The 27,134-nt window shown below is 56.8% G+C and overlaps 1 protein-coding gene across 1 annotated transcript; it reads left to right on the top strand.

The window, feature by feature from the left end:
- Positions 1 to 3,040: 3,040 nt before the first annotated feature.
- On the top strand, positions 3,041 to 13,991 carry CBX6 (chromobox 6). Its single transcript, XM_045779778.2, has 5 exons — positions 3,041 to 3,200; positions 3,381 to 3,424; positions 3,595 to 3,660; positions 3,812 to 3,878; positions 8,178 to 13,991. The coding sequence occupies exons 1-5, from the start codon at positions 3,132 to 3,134 to the stop codon at positions 9,177 to 9,179; spliced, it is 1,248 nt and encodes a 415-aa protein (XP_045635734.2). The 5' UTR covers positions 3,041 to 3,131; the 3' UTR covers positions 9,180 to 13,991.
- The last annotated feature ends 13,143 nt before the right edge of the window (positions 13,992 to 27,134 follow it).

Genomic DNA, 27,134 nt, shown 5'->3' on the forward strand with positions numbered 1-27,134 from the left:
GGCTGACTCCTCTACCCGGGCTGCCTTTCTCATTCTTCACTTGCAGGCAAATTCATCTTCAGCTTCCAAGGCCTCAGTCAAATGTCCCCACCTCTGAGAAGCCCTCCCAGCCTCCTCTGCTCCAGGTAGAGGACTGCTCCCTTATCTAGTATGATGGTTCATTTGATGTGTCCGCTTGCCTGGGCTCTGGGATGCCCGGATAGCTGGTAAAGATGATTTCTGGTGTGTCCCTGAGGGTGTTTCCAGAAGAGAGTAGCATTTGATTGCATAAACTGAATAAAGAGATACACACTCACCAATGTGCACGGTTGTCATGTATCCACCGTGGGCCTGAACTGAACAGAAAGGCAGAGGAATGGTGAATTCCTTCTCTTCTCCAGCTGGGATATCGATCTTCTCCTGCCCTGGTTCTCTGCCTTTCCCACCAGGGGACGAACACCCAAAGCCTCCTAGTTCTTGGACCCTGGGCTACCAGCTTCCCTGGTTCGCCAGTTTCTAGACTTCTTGACCTTCAGAACCACATGAGCCGATTCCAACAAGGAATCTCCTCTTCTATATTTCCATATACACCTTCATGGTTCTGCTTCTCTGGAGAACTCTAACACATTTAGATTCCCAAGGCATCCTTTACATACCTTTTGTGGTGGGCTGCATATGCCCCATCCACCCAAAGATGTCTACATTCCAATCCCCAGAGCCTATGAATATGATACCTTACATACACTGTGTAATATGTTACCCTGGGGTAAAAGGGACTTTGCAAATATGATTAAGGTAAGGATGTTGAGATGAGGAGATAATCCTCAGTTATGTGGGTAAGCCCAATGCAATCACAGAGGTCCTTGTTCGAAAGAGGCAGGAGGTAAGTCAGGGGAAGGCAAAGTAAAGATTGGAATGATGCAGCCATAAGCCAAGGAATGCCAGCAGCTTCTAGAAGCTGGAAGAGGCAAGGAATGGATTCTCTTCTAGAGCCTCCAGAAGGAGCCAGCCCTGGGGATACCTTGACTGTAGCTCAGCGATGCTGATTTGGAACTGTAGGATAAGTCTGTGCTACTTAAAGCTACTAAGTTTGTGGTGATTTGCTACCGCTGCCATAGGAAAATACTACATGTCTATTCTACCGCCAGTCACACTATATGACAGGTCCCTCTCTCACCTGATGAAGAGTTCCTCAAGCCTGGGGCACCTGTGTTTGGGTGGTTTAACACAAAACCTTAAAAAGGGTCACAAAAGCTGCTGAATGAACTAACAAATGGATTTAATGTTTACCCACTTAATCCGGCTTCCTGTCTCTCTCAGGCTGAACACACACACACACACACACACACACACACACACACACACACACGTTCGTGTCCACACAGTTCATCTGCCCATTCGCCCCCATCATCCCCAGGAAGGCAGCTCTATTCTTAGACCACAGCCCACTTTGGGCTGGCCAGCAAATAGCTAATTTTCAAGAGCATGTTGATTTTAAGGAAGGTGAGGGGGGATTTCTTCCAAGATAATAATGGACAAATCTGTATAGATACAGGGATGAGAAGCAGAAATTTTGATGTGGTCGATTTGAAACCATAAGAATTGGTATTACAGTACAGAATAGTAAAAATCCTCTTTTCTGAGAAACAAGTAATGAAAGCAAGAGAGATGCTGACCCTCACCACGTCCATCTCAGCTCCACCACAGCCACGAAAACGGTGGCAAAATTTCCATTTAATGACACCAAGAGAGGTTCGCTTTATATCATGAAGGGAGAAAAGCACATTTCAGACAGTGTGATTCATAAGATCCTATTTTGTTAAAAAGAAATACATATATATACTATGTATATACAATGTATACAAATGTATACATACGTGTGTTTGTATAGACGGAGAACAGAGGCTGGAAGAGGATTCATAACGATATTAACAATGGTTTGATGGAGACTATGGACAGTAAGTAGGTGTTTTTTTTTTTAATTTACAAAGAACAAGACAGTTGGTGTAATAAAAAATAAAGTTTAAATAATTCAAAGGAAAAAGAAATGGAGCGTTTTGTGTGGCGGGGCTATTTTGTGTCCATTCCGGGACAGCCAGGTCTCCCAGTCTCTCCTCAAATAGGAAGCTGGGGTCTGGTCTCCCTGTGAGCAATGGCGGAACCACTGAAGAACTGCAGGCAGCCGGAGAGCGCCGAGGCCAGGAGGCCTGGGAATCAGAAAACATATAGACAAGGTCGTGTAGGTGGTTTCTGCCAAATGACCCAAGGATGGCCCACTCGGGCCTAATGTGGGGTGCCAGGAACCCATCTCACCCCACAGCGTCTCCGTCCCTCCCCTCGCCGCCACATAGTCCTGGCTGCGATCCTCAACCCGCCTCTGGGGTGAAGGCAGGTGCCGCCCAAGACCCCAGCCGGCCAAAGAACAGATGCACAGGATCCTCCCGCCCTCCTCCACCCCATCCACCGCCCCCACCCCACCGCCTCTTCCTGCGGCGGAGTTTTTGTTTTAATTCATCCGAACTGGTTACAAAACCACACTCCCACGAATACATAAATAATGGATTGGGGAGGGGGAGGGCGATGTTTTAAAGAAATTCCCGCAGGGCCTGGCAAAGCAACGGCAAATGCATTTCTGCTGTATCATATTTAACTGTTTGCAAACTTCTGGGAGGATGCGCAGCAGCTGCAGAGACTCCATCGTCCTTCCCCCGCCGGGGCCTAGCGAGACTTGCAAGGGGGAGGTGTTAAAAGGAGGGAGAAGTTGTCGGCCATCGGGGGCCGGGAAGATGGAGAAGGGAGTAAGGAAGTGTTTGTTAGACTGCCCTGCGCCCCACCAGGCTTCCCGCAAGCCAAGCATCCACCGGGTTCCGGGCCCGGACTCCCGCCGCCAGGCGAGGCCCCTTTAAGAGCCAGAGCGCGCCCCCGCCCCGCGAGCGCTCACTTTCCCTAGCAACCGCCCCGGGGGAGGGGGAGGTCCTGGCAACGGCGCGCCTGCCCCGAGGGGTCACGTGACGGCCCGCAGCTGGAACACGAGCGCGCGCCCCACCGCGCGCCCGCCCGCCGGGGCCTGTGCGCTGCGGCGCGTGCGCGAGCGGTGCAGCACCGGCCGCGGGAGCAGGGAGTATTATGGGCTGTGGGTGCCGCTGAGCAAGATGGAGCTGTCTGCAGTGGGCGAGCGGGTCTTCGCGGCCGAATCCATCATCAAACGGCGGATCCGAAAGGTGAGCCGCCTCCCGAGGCGGGACGCCTTGCCCCGCAGCCGGTGTCCGGGTCCGCGGCCCATCAGGGCGAAGCGGTCCCGCTAACCCGGGCTCTCTCGCCCACCCCCGCGCCGCCGCCTCCTCGCGTCCCCGCATCCTCCCCACCCCCACTCCCCCCTTTTTTTCTTCTCTGTTTTTCAGGGACGCATCGAGTACCTGGTGAAATGGAAGGGGTGGGCCATCAAGTAAGTGCCGGTGGGGTCGAGGGGGTAGGGGGGAGGGGAGGCAGCGGACACCCGGGCCTTTTTTTCCCCCTTGGTGGTGGCGGGGGGGGGGGGTGTGCACGTTTGCTGCCTCGCATGTTTCTCTGCCTTTTAGGTTTTCATTTTTATTTTGTGCATGTGTGACTCGGCAGGTACAGCACTTGGGAGCCCGAGGAGAACATCCTGGATTCGCGGCTCATTGCAGCCTTCGAGCAGAAGTGAGTTTGGGGAGCTGGCAGGGGCGGCGGGGCCAAGGCTCGGCTGGGGCGCCGCGCGGGGAAGCGGGGGAAGCGGGAGAGCCGGGGAAGGCCGCGCGGAGTGGGGCCCGGGAAGGGGCTCTTTTTAACCTTTGGCGTTTCTCGGCCGCAGGGAGAGGGAGCGTGAGCTGTATGGGCCCAAGAAGAGGGGACCCAAACCCAAAACTTTCCTCCTGAAGGTAACCTGGCCCAGCCCCAGCAGCCCCCTCTCGGGCCCCTAGCCCTGGCGCAGCACGGGGCCTGCAAGGGAGGGACAGATCCTCGGCTGCCCAGGCAGGCGGACCTTTCCAGAGGGGCCCCAGCTGGGCAGGGGGTGGTTGTGAGCCCCCGACCGAGCCCCTGGCAGCGGGCCCTGGCCAGCCCCAGCTTCAGCAAGAGGGGCCTGGGAGTGGGGAGTGAGGGAGGAGGATAATCCTCGCTGACAAAACCAGGGTCCAGGCAGGCCAGCCGGCCTCCAGCATGGGGGTGGATGAGGCAGGTGGGGCTGTCCTCCTGAGGGGGTGGCAGGGAGGTTACTTGCGCTCATCCGGTGAGGCGAACCCTCATCTCCCCCAGCCTTGAGCTGGTAGGGCTCTGCCTGGAATTAGAATCCATGGGGAAAGTAAATGTGGTTTCCCTCAGGGCTGGGAACAGGAGAAGCATTTGGGGGCCACCTGCCTCCCCGCCCCCAGCTTCCTTCTCTCTCTTAGGATTTGTTCTGCATGCCTCCCCTCCTCACTGGGGAATGCAACTTGAATTTGACCTTAGATCACTTCACTTTGAGTTTATCCCCCCGGGCCGTGCCACTGGCTTCCCCCCACCCCTGTCTGTTTCTGAAGCTTCTAATGAGGGTAGGGTGTGGGGGAGCGGAAGCATAGCACATTAGCCTTGGCAAGGGAGGGAAACCTAGCCCCAGAGGAAGCCATCTTAGAGGTTTCAGGAGGTTATTTAATTTTTCTTAGTGAGAAAGAACAGAGTCGGAGAGGGAAGGTGAGATGAGGAGACAGGCAAGACTGCAGAAGGGCGTCCGTGGGACACCACCGTTGGCCCAGTAGTGCTAAAGTTGCGGCGGGGCCCCTTCCCGCCGTGACAGCCTGTGACTTGGTAGCGATTGGCACGGGAAGGGCAGGGAAGAGACTGTGCAGAATGCACAACCTCGGCATCTCCCGTTTGTGCAAAAGGCTCAAAGCCCCAGGAGGGTGGGGTGGGCTTCACTGTGCATGGGTAAGGGATTGAACTTAAAGCAGACGTGAAAGAACCACTGGTTTCCAGAATTACATATTTCCGTGACTTCTGTTCCCAACCCACACCCGTTAGGGGATCCGTGGAGGAGCACACTTAACCCTTGATGCTTCTTAGGAGGAGGGATGGGGCGGAGCAGCCTGAGGGCGGGTGGGCTGTGTGACAACCTCTCAGCGCAGCTGGGGCGCCCTCTAGTGGTCAAGTGAGTAATGACCGTGAGCTTGGATTTGCGAAATGCGTTTTTTTTTTTTCCTTTGATAGCTCTTAGCTCCCGAACTGGCTCTGGGCCTAACAGTGCTGAGCCCTCCCTTGGATTTTCTCCTTTAATCCTCTCAACAACCCTATGAAGGAGTGTTATTCCCATTACCCAGATGAAAAAAAGGCCGAGAGAGAGGAGGTGACTTAACGTGCAGTCCCACCACCCAGCTTCCTGGCTTCATTCTGGCTCCTTTTCTTCACCCTGTCCCTCAGATAGTACATACATCCGGTTGAGGGGACAAGGTGGAGACACCCAGGAAGCGAAGGGGCGGTGGGGCAGGCGGGGGAGAGGTGGCTGAGAGGACCTGAGCCTTAGGAGAGCTATGTGGGTGTTTGCAAGGGGTGATGGAGACCAGCTTGGTCTGAGCCCGTGGCTCTCTGAGTCAGCGAGAGGCAGCGTGTATAGTAAACAAATTATACTCCGCGCTTACTTTCTGCCCGGAACCGTTCTGAAGGGGACCAGGAGCCCCGTTTTACACCTGGAAAAACGGAAACCAGGGAGGTTGTGGAACTGGTCACAGAGAGTGACCATGGTCACTCAGACCTGGTAGAATCCAGGTCTTTAATCTTCTGTGCTGTCGTCTGTGCTGCACGCCAACCCTTCGCCGCCGTGCCTCTCCCCCGTTGGCGTGCCGTAAACACGGTGGCTGTGGTTGGCATTTTTAATTCACAGGCAGACCCAGGTCCCACCTTCACAGAATTCTCAGCCTGGGGTGGGGAGAGGAGGAGGAGGAAGGGTAAACCAGTCTTTTTTAAAAAACAACAACAATAGTTAGAAGCTATAAAGTAAGAAATGTCTCTCATAAGAAGTTTGGAAACCGTCCATTAGTAAAAGATCATTGCTCATCAGCCCCCTGCCCCGCACCCCCGGGGAGAGAAATCCCGTCTTTCTCGAGTACTTGCTATGGGCCAGACGTAGCGGTGAGCAGGTAGCGTGTAGAACCTGACGGTATGTGATGGCCCACCAAGCCAGAGTTTCATCCCAGCTCTGAGGTTTCCCACTTTTGCCCCTCCTCAGGGACCCTCACCCCTGGACTTGGGCAAAGCCGTGAAGACAGAGGTCTGGCATGAACTCCAACCCCCTGGGAGGGATCAGAAAGAGTGGAGATTCCCCCAAGCTCTCTTGGGGGTGACCCTGCAGAAGGCCCTGCTTGCCATGCCGAGGAGAGGCTGGTTCTCTCCCGCCCTTGTCTGAGAAGGGACGTGAGGGATTCAGGCCCTGGCTCCACCGGCCGGGGCCCGGGAGGAGCAAGGAGCCCTGGCACGGGGCACCCTGGGCCATGGGTGCTGCTACCTAGTGATCGGAGGGACTGTTGGCCAAGCAGCCCCAGGAGACCCCCTCCCAGCGGGGTCAGGAGGGCCAGGTAGCGTTAAAAGTATGTTTCTACCACCTTCTAAAGATCTTGCTAATTCAGCAAGTGAGTCCCCAAACACCCCTTCGGGGGATTGTGGTCAGATACAACCTAGTTTTGTCTTAGGGGCACACAGGCTACCTCCCAGGGACCCGTTAAGTGTCTAGTGCTGGGGGGGTGGGGCGTGGAGAGACCCCAGACCACCATCCCGCTCTCGGGGAGCTCATAGACTGACTGTGGGAATGTGGCCTCCCCCTCAGCCACCACTGTCTCCCACCCGGCTTGAGGCAGACACCATGATGTCTGTCGATGACAGGTCACCCTTTGCTTTTAGTCCCTTGACCACTGATCCTTTCAGCGCTGGGCTCTCTGCCTCCCCTGTTGGTCTTAGGGGCACCCCTGCGGCAGGCCACCAGAGCCTCTGTAGCTTCCTCGAGCGTCATTGGCTCCAAAAGGACCAGGGCTCCCTCCTACTAAGGCTTCATCCTCTGAGACAGGCCTGTGCCCCCAAGCTGTGCTCCTGTAGGCCCCATCCGTCCTTTATTACATTGAATCACCCAACATCCTCACTGCCCATCCCCCGTCGTCTCCAGGGAGGGCAGCCGGTGGGGGAGAGGCCGTGTGTGTTTGTAGTCGTAGTTCCGAGCAGCTGGCTTGTGACTCTAGTCCTTAGGTAGTGAAGGAAGGACTGGTCGTGGAGGACGGTTTGTATGGCCTTATGAGTCCCCTGCTCTCAACTCGGGGTGTCTGAGGGCCCTGCCACACCCCTTATTTTCCATGAGTGGCAGGTGAGCTGCTGCAGGGAGCCTGGGACAGTTCCTGGCTGCCCACAGGCCTGCTCAACCACCCTGCACTCCCCCCACCCAGGCCATCCTGGCACAGAGATGAAGTTGGTCCCACCTCGTGGTCCATCCCCCCCAGACCCTTGTCTTCCTGGGGTGGATTCCAGCCTAGGCTTTAGGTGCTGGCTTTGGAATCTGTTGGCACTGATTTGCTCAGCCCCAGGCCTTGGGCCAGATCCTGGGCAGACATGAATCAGACCCAAGAGGGGAAGTGGAGGGGGCTGGGCACATACAGGAGGGGCTGAGAGTGCCAAGGGGTTGTCCCAGAGGTGACGGTCAGCCAGGGAGGCAAGTCCAAGCTGGAGGCGCAGCCTGTTAGAAGCAGAGAGCACAGAGCCTTTGGGACCCTGCAAGTAGGTCAGTGGCGCTGGGGTGTGGGGTGGAGCAGGGAGGGGCCTCCCTCTTCCTTCTGTCACCAAGAATTGGTCCGTGGAGGAGTGCCAGGCTAGGCTGGGCTCCTTCACAGAGCAGAGTTGGTCAGGGGCTTCTGAGCAAAGGGTCGTTCTTCCCATGCAGCGTCCTGATTGCTGACACTCCTCTGGGTCAGCCAGGGCAGCTGTCTCAGGGGCCTACAGCCGTCAAAAGTAGTGGGTCCTGGAGTCCCGCTCGGACCAGGGCTCCACCTGCCCTCAGACCCGCGCACTTGGCTTCCCCTGCCCGAGTCCGTTTTCCTTCATCTCTAAGACCGGGTTGGGAGCGCCGCGGATTCTCCGAGGTGCTCTCAGGATGGTCTGATGAGACGGGGCTTGTGGGCGCTGGCGCAGGGGCAGCCCAGCCTCCGCTCACCGCCCCCTCCGCCCCGCAGGCGCGGGCCCAGGCCGAGGCCCTCCGTATCAGCGACGTGCACTTCTCAGTCAAGCCAAGCGCCAGCGCCTCGTCGCCCAAGCTGCACTCCAGCGCCGCCGTGCACCGGCTCAAGAAGGACATCCGCCGCTGCCACCGCATGTCCCGCCGCCCCCTGCCCCGCCCAGACCCCCAGGGCGGCAGCCCCGGCCTGCGCCCCCCCATCTCGCCTTTCTCCGAGACGGTGCGCATCATCAACCGCAAGGTGAAGCCCCGGGAGCCCAAGCGGAACCGCATCATCCTCAACCTCAAGGTCATCGACAAGGGTGCGGGCGGGGGCGGCGCCGGGCAGGGGGCCGGAGCGCTCCCGCGCCCCAAGGTCCCCTCGAGGAACCGCGTCATCGGCAAGAGCAAGAAGTTCAGCGAGAGCATCCTGCGCTCGCAGATCCGCCACATGAAGTTCGGCGCCTTCGCGCTCTACAACAAGCCCCCGGCCGGCCCTCTGCCTCCGCCGCCGGCGGGCAAGGCGGACGCGGCGGCCTCCCCGGGCCCCGGGCTGCTCCTGGCCGCCCCCGCTGCCCCCTACGACGCCCGCAGCTCCAGCTCCTCCGGCTGCCCCTCGCCGGCGCTGCAGTCCTCCTCCGACCCCGATGACGCGCCCCCCAAGCTGCTCCCTGAGACCGTGAGCCCAGCCGCTCCCGACTGGCGGGAGCCGGAAGTGCTCGACCTGTCCATCCCTCCTGAGGCCACGGCCACCGGCAAGCGGGTGCCTCCCGACGTCCCTGCTGCCTTGGGCCAGGCGCCGCCGCCGGCCCCTGAGCCTGCCGGCGCCGCCTCCGAGCCCGAAGCTGGGGACTGGCGTCCCGAGATGTCACCCTGCTCCAATGTGGTGGTCACCGATGTCACCAGCAACCTTCTGACAGTCACTATCAAGGAATTCTGCAACCCTGAGGATTTCGAGAAGGTGGCTACGGGGGTCGCAGGTGCCACTGGGGGTGGTGGCAGCAGTGGGGTGAGCAAGTGAGGGGGCTCCATCAAGGAGGGGGGCTTGGGGGGGCCCTCCTGCCCGAAGTCATACTCTTGCTCCTGCCCCCACCCCCGCCCCCGGACACCTCTGCCTGTGCTTTGCTTGTTTCAAGGGGCTCGGTGTGGATCCCGGGATGGGGCTGGCCGGTTGGAGCCCCCCGAAGCCCGGTGGGAGCAGCGGTCCTGGAACGGGTTAGGGCTGGGGTGGGGTGAGGGCACTTGCAAGTCCTCCCTCTTGTCCCCGGGCACCCTCCCTGCCCGTGCATGGTGGGGCCTGCTGGGGGGCTCCCGGGGAGCCCCCGAACCTGGGGTTCAGCTGCCGCCTCCGCATCCCACTCTGTCTCTCCCCAGCTTGCTTCCAGCTCTCACACACAGCATCTGATTTCTCGGTGCTAACCCGGCAGCTGCGGGGCCCCTTAGGAGACCCCCTCCCAGCGGGGGCGCTGTCCCTTTCCTTCCCCTGGATGCCTGGGCAGGAGGGCCAGGGATGGTGAAGCCCAGTCGGAGGTTGAGGTGAGGCCGGCCTCGGCCCCTCCCTCCACATCGGTGAGGGCAGCGGGAGCGGAGCCAGAGGCCTGGGTCTTCTCACCCACTTCTGGACCCACCCGGGCAGGACCCTTTAGGCTCCTTCCGCCTGCCCATCTCAGAGGTGGGAGTGGCTGGCTCACCCTGCCCCGGCCTCCCAGCATCTGAAGGGCCCTTCAGTTCTTGACCAAAGGTGCTACAAGAACCTGCTGTGGAAACTTCCAGCTGGCACGCGCACCTGCTGCCCCACGGCGTGTTTGTGCACGAACCCGATGTGCACGGGCCCCGGGCTTTCCAGGCAGCTCTGAGGCTTCCTCAGAACGGGGTTGTCGAAGGCCCGCCCTTTCCTTGCCCTGACTGGTGCGGGTCCGAGGAGTTTGGCGTGGAGCCCCCAGGCCAGTCCCCCCTCCCCGGCCCAGCTGTGCTGGGGTGCGTGCCCCCACACCCTTCTGGGCAGTCCGCCTAACCAGCCAGGCCTTTGCTGCAGGCATGGCATGGTGGGGACTGAGGTGGAGAAGGGAGACCCCCACCCCGGCCTTCCCCTTCCTTCCTCCCCTGCATCTCGGGGAAGGAGGAAGCCTGGAAACCACTCCCCGGGGGCTCCTGCCTCTCCGGCCCCCCGCCCTTGCTTCTGACCACTGAGGCTTTTCTCAGAGTGCAGCCTGCTCGAAGCAGTGGGGGGCCCCGGCGCCCAGGGCAGCTTTCCTTCTCTCTGTTGCCAGGGAGCTGAGGTGTCCATGCCAGTGGCAGAGACCAGGGCCCCAGCTTTAGGCCGGGCACTGGATTGGGGGGGGAAGGGCAGGCCAAAGGGGGTGACCAAAGAGGGGGCCTGTGTTCTCCAGGGGAGGGAGCGTATGTGGGACCCGGGCTCTGGGGCGCTGTGGGAGGCACCCACCTGGCCAGCCCCAGGTCTCAGCCTGGCCTGGGGGGCAGGGTCCTGAGCATGGCTCGAGGGAGCTTCCTGGCGTGTGCAGCAAGAGGGGTCTCAACTCAGAAGCGTGATGGCAAAAGGTAGGAGGAGGCAGAAAGGGAATCCCGTTAGGTAACAAATGCCTTTGTCCGAAGTATGGGAGGACTCGGTTCTTCCAAATCTCCTTGCCAGGGGCCACGGCATGGCCCCTGCCCCTCCCCACCCCAGGATGTAGAACAAGGGCCCTCACAGGGTTTGGGGGGCTGGCACTCCTAGACCCCTCCCCACCCTGCCCTTTGTGTTGGCTCTGTGGCCGTCCAAGTGCCAATTGGCTTCCCCCCAAATAAGGGCTGGTATTTCTCCTCTGTCCTTAGAGGGGATGTCCCCCCCGACCCCACACCCCAGGTGAGTGGCCGCCTGGGGTGCCAGTTACAGGTGTTTTCCAGAGACCATAGAAATGTGTTTTCCTGAGAGTCTGTGTCATTCGTGACTTTTTTGTAAAGAAGTTGTGTTTTCAGAGGTGATTTTATGACAGGAAAGTGAAAGAATTAGTTTTGCAAAAAAACAAAAAACAAAAAAAGAGGAAAAAAAGAAAAAAGAAATAGAAAAAAATATTGTGGGATTCCTATGGGGTCGGGTGGGAACGGGAGGGGGGGGGAGAGAAAGAGATATTTAAAGAAAAACTAGTACCGCAATGATTGCACAGGTGAGGTGGCGATGTTGGGAATGGGGGTGGAGGCCTGGGCCTGGCCGCGGGTCCCTGGGGTCTGGCCGACTGCTCGCTCGCTCTCCTCGGCCTGACGCAGGGGGTGGCCTCCCTCCTGTCCTGGGCCTAGACCCCACACCTACCCTCCTTCAAAGGGAAGGCTGACCGCTGGTCCCCATGGAACTAGCGAGAGCTGCAGGGGCCAGGCTAATGGGACTGAGTTTGGGGGGAGGGTGGGGGGGTCAGCGGGAGTCCCACTGGTGTGCCCTCGGTGACTTTGTCCAGGAAGGCCGGTGAGTAGATACAGCTGGGTTTCTTGCTCTCTTCTGCTTGTTTGCCAGCTTGTCGGGTCATCTGGTCCCTCCCTCCCCATCACCCCAAAGACCATGACACCCCTGAGCTTCCCTGGCCAGGTCAGGGGTACAGGCTTCAGGAAGACAGGAGCTGTAGACTCTGGGAGAATCTTAGGTGGTGACCCTAAGGGATTGGAGGTAACCGTGGGGAGAAGGGCATGCCTGCCCCTTCTCTTTCCACAGGTGTTGCTGCCCTGACCCTCAGCCACGTGGCCCCACCCCATCTCAGCACACGCAGAGGCACGCATGCACACTGCTTCGAGGTGGGCACCTCCCCTGGGAGGCCCAGGTGGGCACAGGGTCGAGAGCAAGTGGAGCCTTCCTTACCTCTCTCCCAGGGTGGCTCAGAGTGGGGACCCACAACCCCACCCCCACTCTTGCACGAATCAGCCTCCTACTGGCCCTTCCTCTCCCCTTGCTGCTTTTCCGTTTGCCTAATTACCAAGCAGAAGTTGCATTCTGGTTTGCTTTATTTTTATATGTGAAATACCCCCAAAGCCCGATCTCCCATATTCAGTAGCGGTGGGGGCCTCTGTCACCTCCCCTTAATGCCACCCCCTCCCCACCCACGTGTCATAGGAAACAGGTGAGGTCTGGTGTCTCCAGTTGGAGGTGGGAAGTTGGGACACCTCCCTGTCTCATTCTCCTCTCTGACCCTCAGTGTGCCCTTCTGTGAAATGGGTGTATCGGGCTCAAGGCCTCTTCGTTAAGCACTGCTGGTGTCCAAACGGCTGTTGAGGACTCAGTGCTGGCCAAGGTCGCTGGCGCCGGGGCCTCTAGCCTCCCGCAGCCCCCTCTCATTCCTGCCCTGCCAAGGGTTCTGGGGCAAAATCAGCTCCATCCTTCCCCTGCTCTGGAAAGAAGCGATGATTGAGGTCCAACCTCAGTGCGAGGTAGGCAGAGTGGGAGGGATCACCCCGTGGAAAAGACCAGAAAACTGGGGCTCCGGGATGCAAAGCTGCTTCGCTGGGGTGAAGAGCCTAGCTGCTCTGGCGTTTTGGGGAAAGCCCCGTCAGGTGGGGACCCCGGATGCTGCAGCCGCTGCAGAGCTGGCGGGCTCCCCCCCACCCCCTTGCCAGGCAGTCCTGGGTGAGGGATCAGCCCGGAGGAGGAACCTGTTAGGTCAGGGGTGCTGGTCTATCACCAGCCCTTTTAGCCTCCGTGGGGACCCAAGCAGACGCACTGCCATTCCCACCTATTGGGGTTTTATTGGTTGGTTGGGTTGGGTGTTTTGGGGTTTTTTGTTTTGTTTTTGCACTTGGCCCATGCCGGACAGTGGAGCCCCACATGGTCAGTTCCACTTTTGGGCTCCCATGCACTAGCGGCAGCCTTGGGGGGCTTGTATGGTTTAAGGAATCACTTTTAAAAAGAAAAGGAAAGTGTTTAGAGGTTTTCGTTTTTTTCAGTCTGCGTCTCCGCTCAGATTCAGAAAGGAGTTTAGGGGCTAACACCCCAGGAGTGGGTCTCCCTAACCTGACTCCGTCTTGCTGACAGTCACCAAGATGCCGAAATAGGGGGACAGGCTGATGGGGACTGAAGACCCCACGCCCCAGGCCTGCGGGGTCCCCCTGCCCTGCCTTGAAGGAGTCGATACCCCACTCCAACAGTGAGTGAGTGCCTACTGTATGCAGAGCTTCAGCTAGGCAAACGGGGCTGGTGGTCTAACAGGGGACCCCTCGCAAGAGGCCAAGGTAGAAGGAACGAAGAGTTCTGGGGCCGAACCCCCGCTATTGGGTGGGGTGCAGGTGGACACGTTTTGTTCGTTTTAATTTAAAAACACAAAGGCCTAAAGAAATGTATCTTATAATTTTTTTAATTTTTGAAAAGCTCATTTAATGAATTGTGCACGAATGAATTCTATATATATAAAATATACGTATATAGCTCTATATTTGGGGAGGGGCGCTGTCTGTTTTTTCTCTTTCTCATTTTAAAAATGAAGTGTTGCCTTTGTCTGTGGTTCAACCATCCAGCTCCCAGCTGGCTAAACTTTGCCTCCAGTGGTGAAAGAGAGGGACCGAGTTGGGTTGGCAGGAGACCAGGAGTGGAGATGCCGCCCCAGCGTGGGGGTGGGTCCCCCAGGCCACCTGCCCCCTCCCAGAGGCTGCAGGTGGAGAAGACGGCGTGTTTTGGGTGTGGGTTTTGGTTCTGTTGTTCTGGATTTGGTTGTTTCCAGGCCGGGGGAGGGGGGTTTGTGCCGATTACTCTCGTCTTGTACGTTTAGTTCTGCTGCTCTTCAATGTTGTATCAATGCCAGGAAGGGGGAGTGGAAAGCCTCTTTTGCCCCCCAAATAAATTGTCACATTCCGAAGCTAAGGTCTAGCCCCTGGGGTGGGGACGTGTCTGTCTCATTTCTTCCGGCTGTGCCTGTGTGAGGAGGGGGGTGTGGCCTGTCCCTCCTGCTGTGGCTGTGGCTGTGACTGTGGCCCGATTCCAAGCTCGCCACCTCCTGGTCTCCCCCCACCTGGCAGCCTATAAGTGGGCTGAGCAGGAGGTGAGGACCCCTACCCAGGTAAGACCGAGGTGCTGCCAGGCAGGCGGGCGCCTGGGATGGGGGAGGTCCTGCCACTGCCCACTCCCCACTTGGGATCACAGTGGCCACCGAGGAGGGGGCCCGTGGGGCTGGGTCCCTAACAAGTCTCTTGCCACAGAGCCTGGGAGAGCAGGCCATTCTCCGGGCGCTCAGGTGCCTTCTCTGATGAGACGAGCAGCCAGGAGGAGCCCTCTCCCCACATAGGGCACCCTCGTGGCTTCAAAAGCTGCAACCCCGGGCAAGCCTATACCTTCCTCAAGGGTCCGCTGCTCTGCTCTCAAGCCACGCCTTTGCGCAGCCGTGGCCACCCGTTTGCCAGGCCTTGAGCAGGTGTGCCCCCAAATCCTCCCCTTCCCTAGCACCCCCACCCCCGGATCATGAAATTCCCGGTGTCTCCCCTCTCGGATGTCCCCCCACCCTGCGCACCCCCACCCGTCCTGATTGGTCTGCCAGGCTCCGTTCTTGCCTGCTTTACCCCTGCCTCTTCCACGCCAGTGCCACAGGGGGCAGGAGCCCATTGCCATGAGGATCATGCCCATGTCCTCCACCTGGCAGGCTGCAGGGGGTGCCGGCCCCTCTCACTCTCCTCGTGTCCTCTCCAGGGGCCTCCCATGGCCTACAGTGCCTCTTGGGCACTGACCCATGGCCTTGTCCCTCCAGGGCCGCGGGGGGGGGGGAGCATATCATCCCACGCTACCCACAGCTCACAGCCTAGCGCCTGACACACTCTAGGCCCTCCATTCATCTTTTCTCCAATTGTCACGCCCGTACTGATGGGGTCAGTGAGGCCAGGGAGTAGCTGAGCAGCGGACCTGGGACCCCAGGACAACTCATCCAACTGGTCCTGGGCCAGCAGGACAAAATGGGAGTATGTCCCTGTCTGCCCCTGGTCCTGGCAGTTAGGTGGGAAGGTCGGCGAGGGCTGCGGAGTCCCGCTGTGAAGTCAGAGCTGGCCCTCCTCCACGGCACCTACTCCAAACTACCCCTCTCCACACTCCCCCTGGTCATCTCGCCAGGTTCAGTGTTCTGTTGTCCAAAAATCCTTCATGCATACTGACGGAGAAAGCAGCCATGAGCTCCGTGCACCCACCACAGGCCAAGCCCCAGTGAGCACTTTACTATCTCCCTTCATCCCCCTCTCTCCCCCTGCCCACCTCCACACCACGCACCCCCTCCCCAGCGCCCAGGGAAACCCAAAGTGAGGAGCTGTGTCACGGGGGAGACTTGGTTAAAGTAATCGATTCCTTTGCCTGAAGTGGCAGTTCTCAGTGGTGGAGGGGCCGCTCTCCAGGCTCAGCTCTCGCCCCCAAGCCCCCGCTTTCTGGGATTGGCCGCCCTTGGGAGGCCGGTGCGTTCAGAGATTGAGAGTCAGTACTGCCCCTTGTCACAGGGCATGCCATCGCTAAGCAGTGAGCTCTGTGTCTTGGTTGCCCGTGAGCGAGTGTGGCCACGACTGTGTCTTAAGGACATTGGAGGGTCTGTTTCGAGGGCCGGGCAGGGCCACGGACTCGGCTCGGAGGGCACGATGCCCTGTCTGAAACGTGTCCAGGTCACTGCTAGCGTCACAGGGTTCATCTGCCAGGTAGTAGCTGACCCAGCCCCCATCCTCACCTCCTGTTCCTGGACCTCGCCAGGGGTTCGGGTCAGTCCCGGGGTGAAGCTCAGGGCTGGGAAGAGGGAAGGATGGGGGTTGGGGTGGCCCAGAAGGACAAGCTGGCACAATTACTCCGTCATTTTTTAAAAGCTGTAAGTGCTGTGGTTTTTCTGTCCCTATCAAGCTCTAGCTGAAGTGAAAAGGGGGGCTCAGCGTGGTTGCCTCCAAAGGGCAAGCCCCCCTCGAGCCAGATCACAGGCCTCCGGGCCCATTCTGCACCTTTGTTCAGGCTGCTGGCTTCTGACAGTTTGCACTTCAAAGAGGGCTCTGGCTCAGAGAGCGCAGGGATGCCTGATCCATGTGTGTGTGGGGGGGGGGGCTGCAAGGGCGGTGGGTGAGCCGCCCCCCCCCCACAACCATGCATTCTGAGCACCTGCTCGTCACAGGAGGAATGGAGGAGGAAGTAGCCCTGGTGAGCGGTAATGAGAGCCGGGCACAGCGGAGGCAGCGGGGATGGCAGGAAGTGGTCAGAGTTGAGAGATATTTGGAATATCGAAGATTTTGTGACTGGAATGCAGTGCTTGCAAGCGGGAGCCTCTGAAAACCTCCCGGTGTCTGGTGGGCAAAGGAGCGGGTGTTGGTGCTGCTCACGGGCGGGCCGGGGAGCCTGGTGGAGGAGTCAGCTTGGGAGCGGGGTGAGTGCAGTTTGGGACACCTTGGGTGTGAATCAGCTGTAGGGGTGAGGCTGGGAGCAGCACGTTCCGCTCACCCAGGCACTGCTAGAGAAATCTGTCCCTTTGTTGCAGAGCCTTTGTCCCCAAGTGCACCTCAGCTCTGAGATGTCACCAGACACCCTGGAAGGATCACTAGGGACTCAGGTGTTTTGCTCCGGAGGCCACGGGGATATCCAGCCCCTGCCTGCCACCCACCCAACAATCTCACGCCTTTCATCTGAGTGAGGTTGTAGGGCAGGTGGCTGGGGACAGTGAGTCAGACAAGCGGTTTGGGGGGGCGGGGGCTTACCAGCGTCACTCAGAGGCTGAAGGAGTGGAACCCAGGTCTTGGGCACGGTGGATGGAACTTTCTGAGGGGATACTACACCATACCTAGAGATACTAAAGTAAAACAGACGTTCTGTTAAATACCCAGCGACCCTCCAGGATTGTAAAGAAATCCCCAGGGACCATAAACAAAGAGGAAGCCAGCATCAGAGTGATAAGCAGATGCCAATCCTTTGCCCTGCAGCGTGGGTCTGCGGGTGACACAGGGACAGGTGTGGGGAGGTGTTGGCCTTTGCTGATCTTGGTAACCAAGGAGCTTGGATTCTATATCTGTATACGGTTGGGAGACAAGGCCTTGAGCCCTTGCCAAAAGAGGTCTGAAACCAAGACACCTGAACAAAGCGTATCTTCAGTGAAAAGACAAATGGTTAAAAAAAAAAAAAAGTTGTCGAGAGACGTCTCATTTTTGGCTCTGGTTGGAAAAACAAAAATGAAGTCTCTCTTGAGAAATCACGACTCCAGACCTTCCCTAGCACAAATCTGAGGTTTGAATTTGCATTACCCACATGGTCCCAGAACTGCCAGGTCTGCTAGTTAACATACAAAGCAAATGTATGGGGGGGGGTGCTGCATGACCCCCACAGAGCATGTGACAATAGTAAATGCAAGCCTCTCTGGAGGACATTCCCACAGTAAGAGACCAATGGGATACTCATGGATAAAACCCTTGTTAACGTGAGCTTGCAATCCAAAATTACAAGACATACAAAGAAGCAAGCCACAGAGGCACACAGCAGAAGGACAAACAGCAGGTACGCACTCCTGCACCTGACACGTCATTTTCAGGCACACACTGAAGATTTGCAGACGTTACCGCGTACATCACGTGGCATGCTATAAAGCAAACCCCAATAAACTTCAAGAAATTGTCATCACAGTTCATGTATAATTAAATGAAAAATCAATAGCTGAAGGAGAACTGAGAAACCAAGCCTCCTATCCTTGAACAGTAACCCACATCTCTCGTTCCCCAGCATCACGCTCCCTCCCCAAACTTCTGAAATCTCTGTAAAGCCATGAGACTCAAGATGAATGTGAAAATGTGAATACATGGCCAACACACAGGACGGGCACAGCCAACCGGAGTTGGAGCTGGATGGGAACAGGTCCCCCGTCGTCCCTCTAGACGGAATAGGACCTTCATTAGAGCAGAAGACCAAAGTCTTCTCTGCCTCTTCCGAAGGCTGAGCTCGGAGTGTGACAAAGACATGAGCTTCCATTTAAATGAGAGCTGGTAGCGATCAGCCTTTAGGAGCCAGAGGGAAACATCGATGCAGAGCCACGATGGACCAATGGAAATGGGACAAAGCAGGTGGCAGGGTTCTTGGTGCTGTGACATAAAGACAGGCCCCCCTGCCAGACTTCTGCCCGCCTCATCTCATGGTGTGAAATCCCAGCACGAGCAACGCCCTCTTTTGAGGTGGATTTGGAGGTCCCTAGGGGTTCTCTGTTAAGGCTCCAATACTCCCATCTGTGAGGAAGGCAGCAGGACACACTTTGGAAAAGGCAATTGTAGACTGTCCCCCATGGGGACTCATTAAAGTGACCATCTTCTCTCGGGCTCCCTTGACAATCCCCACAGGCACCGGCAGCATAGTTTCCATGTCAAAGTGTCCTGGTGGAGGCTTTCTGTTCTCATCAGCCCCAACCTGCTTGCCCATACTCACCCCTCCTCTGCCTGCCTGCCTTCCACAGCCCTGTCACCAGAAAGAGACCCTTGTCTAGGTTCAGGTGGTCGGGTCCCTTCCCCTCTCCAGCCCTCGTGCTCCTCAGCTGTCGTGGAAGCCGGGAGTCCCTGCTTGGCGGGGTTCCTCCGGAGGCCTGAGGTGATGGGGGCAAAAGGGTTTCATTCGAGCATGGCGTGGGTAAGAGGAGACATCTTGCAGACCCACGTGTCCACACTTGCCCATTCCTCTCACTTCCGGTCCGGGGGCTCCAGGGGTCTGCTCACCAATTCTCGATGCCCTTGTCCCGTGTAACAGCTTCAGGATAGCTGAGAAACAGTGGATAAGTCCCCACTCTGCCACTTTGTGATCTCAGGCCTGTCAACCACTCTCTCTCGGCTTTCACGTCTTCTTCTGTAAAATGGAGGAGAGGGGATTCCTCTAATTATCCTTCCAACCCAGAATGGCTCTAAGAGGGACACCTAACACGGACAGAGCAGACTTTACAAGGATTAACTAATTAAATCCTCACGACCCAGAGAGCTCAGTACCCACCATATAGAAATGAGGGCACTGTGGTCCGGAAAGGTGAAGTAACGGCTCATGAATTCCTATGCGGTAGAGGTGGGATTTGACCCCGTGCGGTCGTCCTTCCCGCTGGGCCAGCGTCCTCCGCTGTAGCAGGGGTAGGTGAGGGCCCAGCGAGTGGACTGGGCAGCCTGACTGTGTGGGTCTGCACAGCATGTTGCTCAGCTCCACTGTGCCTCAGTTTGCCCATCTGTAAAATGGGAGATGAGAGCAATTCTCCCTTCCTCATGGGATTGCAGGGAACCCTGCTGAGGGCCCCATGAGCCCGGCTTTGAGCTGCACCCTAGAGTTTCACTCTGGCTTAAGGCTCCCATGGTGCACCCAGGGAAACGCAAGAGAGACTGAGTCATCTGCCCCGGGAGGTACTCTTGGTAAGTCATGGAGCTGGAATTGAAACCCAAATGCCCTAACTTCAAAGCCCATGCTTTCAACCCCTCTGCTCCACCCCCACGGGACACCCTCAGACTCCATGTTCCAAACCAGCCTCTGGACTGCAAATTGGTCCCCACGGGCTGCGTGACTCACTGTCTTCCACTGGTGGGGTCTGAACCCTGCGCCTCGTCTCTGACTCATCCCTTCCTGGCCTGTCACCAGCGTCTGTGCTGGAGGGACCCCTGAATGGAAATGCCACTCCAGTCCCTCCCTTCCTCTCCAGCCCCCTGCTGCCCACTCCAGTCCAGACCCCCAGAACTGAGGACAACGGGTACTAAGTACCCCCCGTTCCAAAGCACAGACTTTCAAAGGGGCTGGGCCAGAAGTGCTCCTGGTCCCTCAGCCCTCCGAGGCTGTGTGGCTAAGTGGGAGGGAGGGGGTGTGAGAGGCGCCTCTGTTTAGAGACAGTTGGCAATGCTCCCCAACCTCAGGCTGAGTGAGGGGGCTGCAGAAAACCCAAGACTGTGTCCCCTGGAATTCTGAGGGTGAGCGACGAAAGGGAGAGGCTGGCTAGGCTTCTTTGCTTCTGTGGGGCAAGGACCAAGCTGCTTTGGGAACAGCCTGCCCTCCCAACCTTTGGGGGCCAGGATACAAGTGTGTTTCCCAGGGCCGGAGAGAGAACCTTGCAGAATGTGGCTGGTTTGAGGTCATTTTGAATTAGGACCTGCCCCAAGAGGGTTGGTGTGTGGGGGCGGGGGGTGAAGCAGGGAAGGGGCATGAGATCCTATCAGAAGGACTCATGTTGGGTTGGACCCCGGAAGGCAGGTGCTGAAGGGGGCTGTAAGCCCAGCCAGCTCAAGGAGGCTTTGCCCAGGTAGAAACTGGTGAGAGATCCCTAGTGATGGGGGGGGGGGGTGTCTCTGAAGAACCCACAGAAATACCTCTAATGAGAAAGAGTGCCTCCTTCCTCATTATACAGGTCTTTGAGTGTAAGGCAGACTTGAGGGAAAGGAGAAGCTTTGAATAGAGCTTAAAGCTTTGCTGCTAGACTAGGCTATTTTAGTATCTAAAAAATTAGGTAAAACCCAAGAGTGACTGGAAAAGTTATGAGATATGCCTGAGATTTCATCCAAGAGTGGGAAAGGTGGGGTCAACAGAACGGGTGGACAAGGCAGCCACTGGGAAAGAGTAAAATTACTTCTGCCAGCAGTCTGCCAAGCAAGCAAGCTCATTCTGGGTCTGTTCACTGCTTCAGCTTCCAAACAGGCCCTCTTTCCTCCCTTCTGCTGTTCCTGCCCTACCCTTAACCTCTGTCCCAGTCCATCAGGCTCAGGCCTGCCAGAACGGCCTTCCCTGCACCGTGCTTCCACCTAGAAAGTCTGTATAGCCTAGTGGTCATGAACTTGAATGTCTGGGTCTGAACCACAGCTCCTCGCCTTGGCAGCTGAGCGACCTGGAACCAGTTGCTTGACTTTTCTGTGCTTCAGCACTACGAGCTGTACCGTGGGGATGGTGGTAGCAGCATGCCGGTTCCATTGGGGTTTTGTGAGGCTTTGGATGATTACGTATCACGCGCTTAGGAACAGAGCAAGGACCACCTCGTCATTATCATCAAATGCTTCCTCCTTGCTGTGTAATCTCGGGAAAGTCCCTTTCCCTCCCTGTGTCTGAAAAAATAAATTGTGCGTGGGTACGATTTGCTAGCGGCTGCAGCTAATGCTGGTGGCAGGCAAACTTCAGAGGCGAGAGACCCAAGCCCAGACCCATCCCGAGGCGGGCCAAGAAGAGGGCTGGCAGGCTCAGTGGGCGGGAGCAGGGGTCCAGCCAGCAGGACCGCCCACGGTACCCTGCTCTCCTGCATGGTCCCTTCTTCCAGCCTCTGGGAGAGTCTCCCCAACCTGCCCCCCACTTCCTCTAGGGATCACCGTGGGTCCCCCGAGCTAGATCAGGAAGCCCATGGTATTTGAGGAGTAGCTGCCAGATACCCTTGGTTCTTCGCTGGATACACATGATTGCTCATCAGTGAGGTCCCAGGGCCCCCCTTGCCTCTAACCCCATCACAAACCTCGGCTCTGACTCCTCAGTGTCTGCCTGTCCCTGAGCCTCCTTCATAAGGAGACCTGTTATCTTTCACAGGCCTGCCATCATCTCCGTAGACCGCAAGGTCTGCCCATACCCGGTCTATGGATTAAGAAAGGGTTATTCCTGGAGCCCGAAAACTTGGCTTCCCTGCCTTGCAGTGCAGTTTCTGCAGAACTGTGGGGGTCATCAGAAAACTGCCTTTCCTAGAGGAGCTGGAGAAATGGCCATCGGCCCTTAGGTTCCATCGTGGGTGATGTAGACACACCTGGAGCTCACCCTGGGTGCCAGTGACCCAGATACGAAAGACGCGGTGCCGGACCTCCAGAAGTTCTCAGGGTCACGGGGAAAACACAAGTCACAGGTCAGTGCAACAGAAACAGGTGCCGGGACCCCTGGGTGAGGGCGGGGGCGGGCCACAGTGGCTCCTGGGTTTAGACAGGCTCCTAAGGTCAGGGGAGGGCCTGGAGAAGGAGGTGGACTGAGCCCCAGGTGGCGTGAGGCTCCCAGAAAACAGTACTTGGCTGTTTCCTCATTGGTCAGGATCTGATCGACTCTGAGAGCGAGAACATGCAATGTGGAGTCTGAAAACCTCCATGTTCGAATCCCAGCTGTACCTGCCCTGACTATGGGGCCCTGGGCAAAGGACAGAACCTCTCTACATCTCAGTTCTTTTTTTTTTTTTTTAAGATTTTATTTATTTATTTGACAGAGAGAGAGACAGCCAGCGAGAGAGGGAACACAGGCAGGGGGAGCCGGAGAGGAAGAAGCGGAGCAGGGAGCCCGATGTGGGGCTCGATCCCAGGACTCCGGGATCACCCCCTGAGCCGAAGGCAGACGCTTAACGACTGAGCCACCCAGGCGCCCCTGAGTTTCAGTTCTTAATCTGTGAAACAGGGAAGGTTCTAATGCGGAGCTCTGGGGTTGCCGTGGTGAGTTACAGAGTAACAAGTGTGGGGAGGAGGAATGGACTGAGCCCCGGGGCTGGCGGGATGATGGCGAGACAGTGAGAGCACCCCGGCCCCCGACAGCCACAGAAAGAGGACACTGCCTCACTGGCCGGCCACTCGTCCTGGTCTTTCTTGGCGGGGTCTGGCTGCAGGCATACACCTTCCCGCCAACTACCAGGCCCCCTGCAAGGAGGACACCCGTTTCCTCCTTGGTTCTCGGCCCCTCCTGAGCTGGGAACAGATGTCCTTGCTTCCTGCCTGAGCCTGAGAGGTGGGTTGGCTCCTTTTGCTGCTTCCAGGGAAGCAGGAACCCTGGATGGAAATCTCTGGGCTTCCCCAGAGAGGAAAGCTCCCTCCTCCCTGGTTTCAGCCCCTCCTCTCTGGTCGGGCTCCTAGTCGGGGAATCTGCTGTAATAGGCAAACATTTCTGAGCCCTGCTTCCCCTTGGAAGGTGCCAGGCTGGAGTATGTTGATTGAACACGCATATGAGCCTTAGTCTGAATGATCCCCCACTCTGTTCGGGAAGGAGGTGGGAAGGGAGCCAAGAACGGACAGCATGCCTTTGGAGGAAGGCACTGTAGGCACTTGGGGAATAAAGGTGAAGAAGTAAAAAAGGGGGGCGCCTGGGTGGCTCAGTCGGTTAAGCGTCTGCCTTCAGCTCAGGTCATGATCGCAGAGTCCTGGGATCGAGTCCCACATTGGGCTCCTTGCTTAGCAGGGAATCTGTTTCTCCCTCTCCCTCTGCCGCTCCCCCTGCTTGGGCTTGCTCTCTCTCTAACAAATAAATAAATAAAATCTTTTAAAAAAAGTAGAAAAGGAAATTAACCTTTACTGGACACCTAATATGAGCTAGCAATAAATCAGGAAGGAATAGCATGTTTTGGGCATTTACTAAGTGCTAGGCACTGTGCTGTGCCCTAGACATGCAAAACAACCTGGGGAGAAATGCGCCTTGCCTCCGAGTTCCTGGGGGATTTTACACACATCTCATGTGCTCTTATCCCGTTCTCATTATGTGGTAGATACCAGGACCCCACTTCACAGACGAGGAGAGACTGAGGGGGCTCTGGTTCTGGGACAGTCCATCCCTGGCTGACAGTCCATCCTCCCTCAGGATGGAGATGTCCAGGATGGACACTGACAGCTCTCTTTGTCCCCCAGCCCTGGCTTCCCCACTCCCCAGGGAAAGGAAGCTCTTTAACTCACAAACACACCCCAAGAGGAATTGTCCGCCTTCGCTGGGAGCTTGGAGTATCCACAAGATACTCAGAGACACAGAGACACAGAGATGAGGAGGACGCAGCTGGTCCCTGCCCCGGAGGGGCTCACGGCCTTGCAGGAGACAGGGAAAGGGGAAGGGAGGCACAGGGGCTAAGGAAGGCAGGACGAGGGAGAGCTGTGTGCTGTTCCATACCCATTACATACCGGTACCTGGGCGGGGGGAGTGTGATTTGGAGATAGTTAGGGTGACCAACTAGCCTGACCTTCCCAGGACTGAGAGGTTTCCCAGGACACAGGACTTGCCATGCTAAACCGAAATGAGTTGGTCACCTGAAGCCCCAAGTTCAAGGTCTGAGTCCGCCACGTGCCTGTGGCAGACAGAAACTTCGAGGTGCCAAACTAGCAGGTTCTCCCATTCTTTGAGACGTGACTTTGCCGTAGCCTGAAGTTTTTCCCTACCCACTCGTCCTTCCTTCCTCCCCTACTTGGAAAAAACCTATCTCGGTTTCTGTAAACATTTATTGAGCAGATGCGTCATACCATGGACTTCACTAGTTTAGGGGAAGGAAAGAATATTCATCCCACCTTTTCTCAGCAGAAGTAGTAAGAGGGCAAGGGGGGTTTACGGTGGGCAGTGGAGGGCAGAAGCAGTGGATGCCTCTTGGGGCCCTGAGACCAACTGTAGGGATAGAAGCTCTGGTTCATCCGATTGACCCCCACTTCTAAACGTCCCCTCGTCCCCTTGGGAAGAGAGTCCCAGGGTGGGGGTGGGGGTGGGGGCGTGGAGGAGCTGCTTCCTGACCTGTGTGGGGAAGTGGATCTTCACAGCGCAAGGGGTGGGCTGTGGCAGCCACGGAGGGGCACTGCTCCGTCCCCCTTCAAGAACGAGTCTGCCGCGGGGTTGCACCTGCTGCAGTTAGCAGACACTCTCCAGCTACCTTGCTTTCTGGAGTCACCCCAACTTCTGTTTGTTCGTTCGTTCATTAGACCCATCTTAGCTTCATAGAAATATTGAGCAGAAGATACAAAGATTTCCCATACACCCCCTGCCCCACACATGCATAGGCTTCCCCACTATCAACGTCCCCCACCAGAGTGATACATCTGTTGCCATGAAGGAACCTACCTGACACATCATTGTCACCCCAAGGCCATAACTTACATTGGGCTTCACTCTGGGTGTTGTGCATTCTATGGGTTTGGATAAATGTATAATGATACGTACCCACCATGATGGTAATCCTGGAGAAGAGTCTCCCTGCTGTAAACATCCTCTATGCTCCGTCGATTCATTCCTTCCTCCCCCATAACCCCTGGCAACCATGGATCTTTCTACAGCCCTTACAGTTTCTACTTCTCCAGAATGTCATATAGGTGGAATCATACAGCATGTGGCCTTTTCACACTGGCTAATTTCACCTCGTCACATGCATTCAAGTTTCCTCCATGCCTTTTCATGGAATGTCTTTCTGACAACCTTATAAATAATGTCCATCTCCCAAATCCCTCCCCCAACACACACACACACACACACACACACACGCCTAGAACTTTCTATAATATTACTTTTTAAATTTTCTTTGTAGTCCTCATGACTATTATAAATTAACTCATTTACTTAATTATTCATTTGTTTACTGCTTGCCTCCCCACTAGAATATAAGCTGTGAGTTTGTCTTATTTCCAGCTCTCCCCAGTGCCTGGCATTATGCCTGGTATAATGTCGGTCTCAAAACATATATTTCGAATGAATAACTATACTTGTTCATTTAGGGCAGAATTCCCTTACCCTAAGGATGGAATATAAGTGAAGAAATAAAAAGCCTAGAGGCACAAGACTTAAGAGGGAAAATGTGGGGACAATCCAAGTCTGAGGGGAGTTCCCCTGAGAATCCGTTTCTGGCCATCTCTGGAGGGATTCTGCATTAGGATTGGGGGGGCAGTCTCTCCCACAGCCCCGGAGAAATGGGTTTCAGGACCTCCCTGTCCTAGCCTCCCCCCTCTGCCTCCGGCAGCAGCCAGTGCTGGGGGAACTAGCTCTGCAAACATTTACCAAGAAGCTGCTCTGGGTGGGGGCTCCGTGCTGGATGTTGGGGACAGAAATGAGCCAAGGAAGAAGGAGAGCAGTGGCTCCGGGCAGCAGGCAGCATGCACAAAGGCAGAGAGAGGGGACATTCTGGTGCGTTTAGGGAATTACGCACACTTCGGTATTGTTCTGGACAGTGAGGAATAGAAGAGGAGGCTGGAAGGGTGAGCAGTGTCCAGATTACCAACAGTCTTACAAACCAAGAGAAGTATTACTGTTGTTCCCCCATTTTATAATTTGGAAAACTGAGGTGCAGAGAGGGTGTCGAGAATTGGGAAAGGCCTGAGACTTCACCCTCCTTGCAAACTATGTCACACAACTGGTAACAGGGGCAGGCAGGGTGAGAATGAGGCCTTCTGGCTCTAAGAGAATCCGCGCCCTTGACCTCCAGGCGGTACTGCCTCTTAAGGGGTTTGGAATTTATTCCGTAAGGGGCGGGGAGCCACTGATGGGCTTAGAAGCAGGAGAGTGGCATATTCCTATCACCGGTCTAAAAAGCCATTCTAGGGGCTAAACAGACCAGTTTAAGCAAGACTTGACTGGAGCCTCTGGCCCCATTTATCCAATTGTCCCCAAATCTCATGGGGCAGCTCACATAAAAGTGGCACCATTTGGTGCCCAAGCCGCAGTGGCTTCGCAGCCCTTGGCAGCAGCCCCTTCTCTCAGCCTCCCCTGCGCTTCCCTGGATTTTCTGCAGCAGTTTCTCCTGGGGATGTTAGGGGTGTGTTTCCGTCTTCACAGATCACTGCGTAGATGCAGTGCCTCCTGCACCTGCAGGACTTCATGGGCCCCCTTCTGCCTGAGTTTGCCTTCAGAGAGCCTGGCTCACCTCTCCACTGGGGAGAGAGGCTTCCCCCACGCTGTGCCGCCTGGCGGGGTTTCCAGGTCACTGCTCCAATGAGCCCTAACTCACGTCCACGGTAGGGCTCTGGGGGTCCATCATGTCGAACTTGCACTCGCTTGGCTCCCACTTTGTAGCTCATGATCCTTGACACCAGAGAGATCTGGTGAGCAGGGTGGGCATCATCCTGGGGCTGGGGGAGGGGTGGGGCGTGAGGAGCATGTGCTCAGGGACTACAGGGCAAGATCCCAGTGGTCAAAGAGGGTCCCCAGAGCTGTGGCCTTCTGAGAAATGTTCTGGTCTCTCCCCCCCACCAGCACTGTGCAGAGACCGCACGGTAGCCCTGGTGGTTCAGAGGCCGTTTGTGTCTTCCTCTCAAGTCAAGAATGCAGGCTAGGAAGGGAGACAGGCCTGGGTGTGGCCTAGGCTCAGCATTGACCCGGGTGTGGCCTTGGCCAGTGACTCCCAGG

This window comes from Ursus americanus, chromosome 17 (assembly GCF_024610735.1).
Source record: "Ursus americanus isolate L20-20 chromosome 17, mUrsAme1.1.p, whole genome shotgun sequence".
In the NCBI taxonomy this organism is placed as follows: Eukaryota; Metazoa; Chordata; class Mammalia; order Carnivora; family Ursidae; genus Ursus; species Ursus americanus.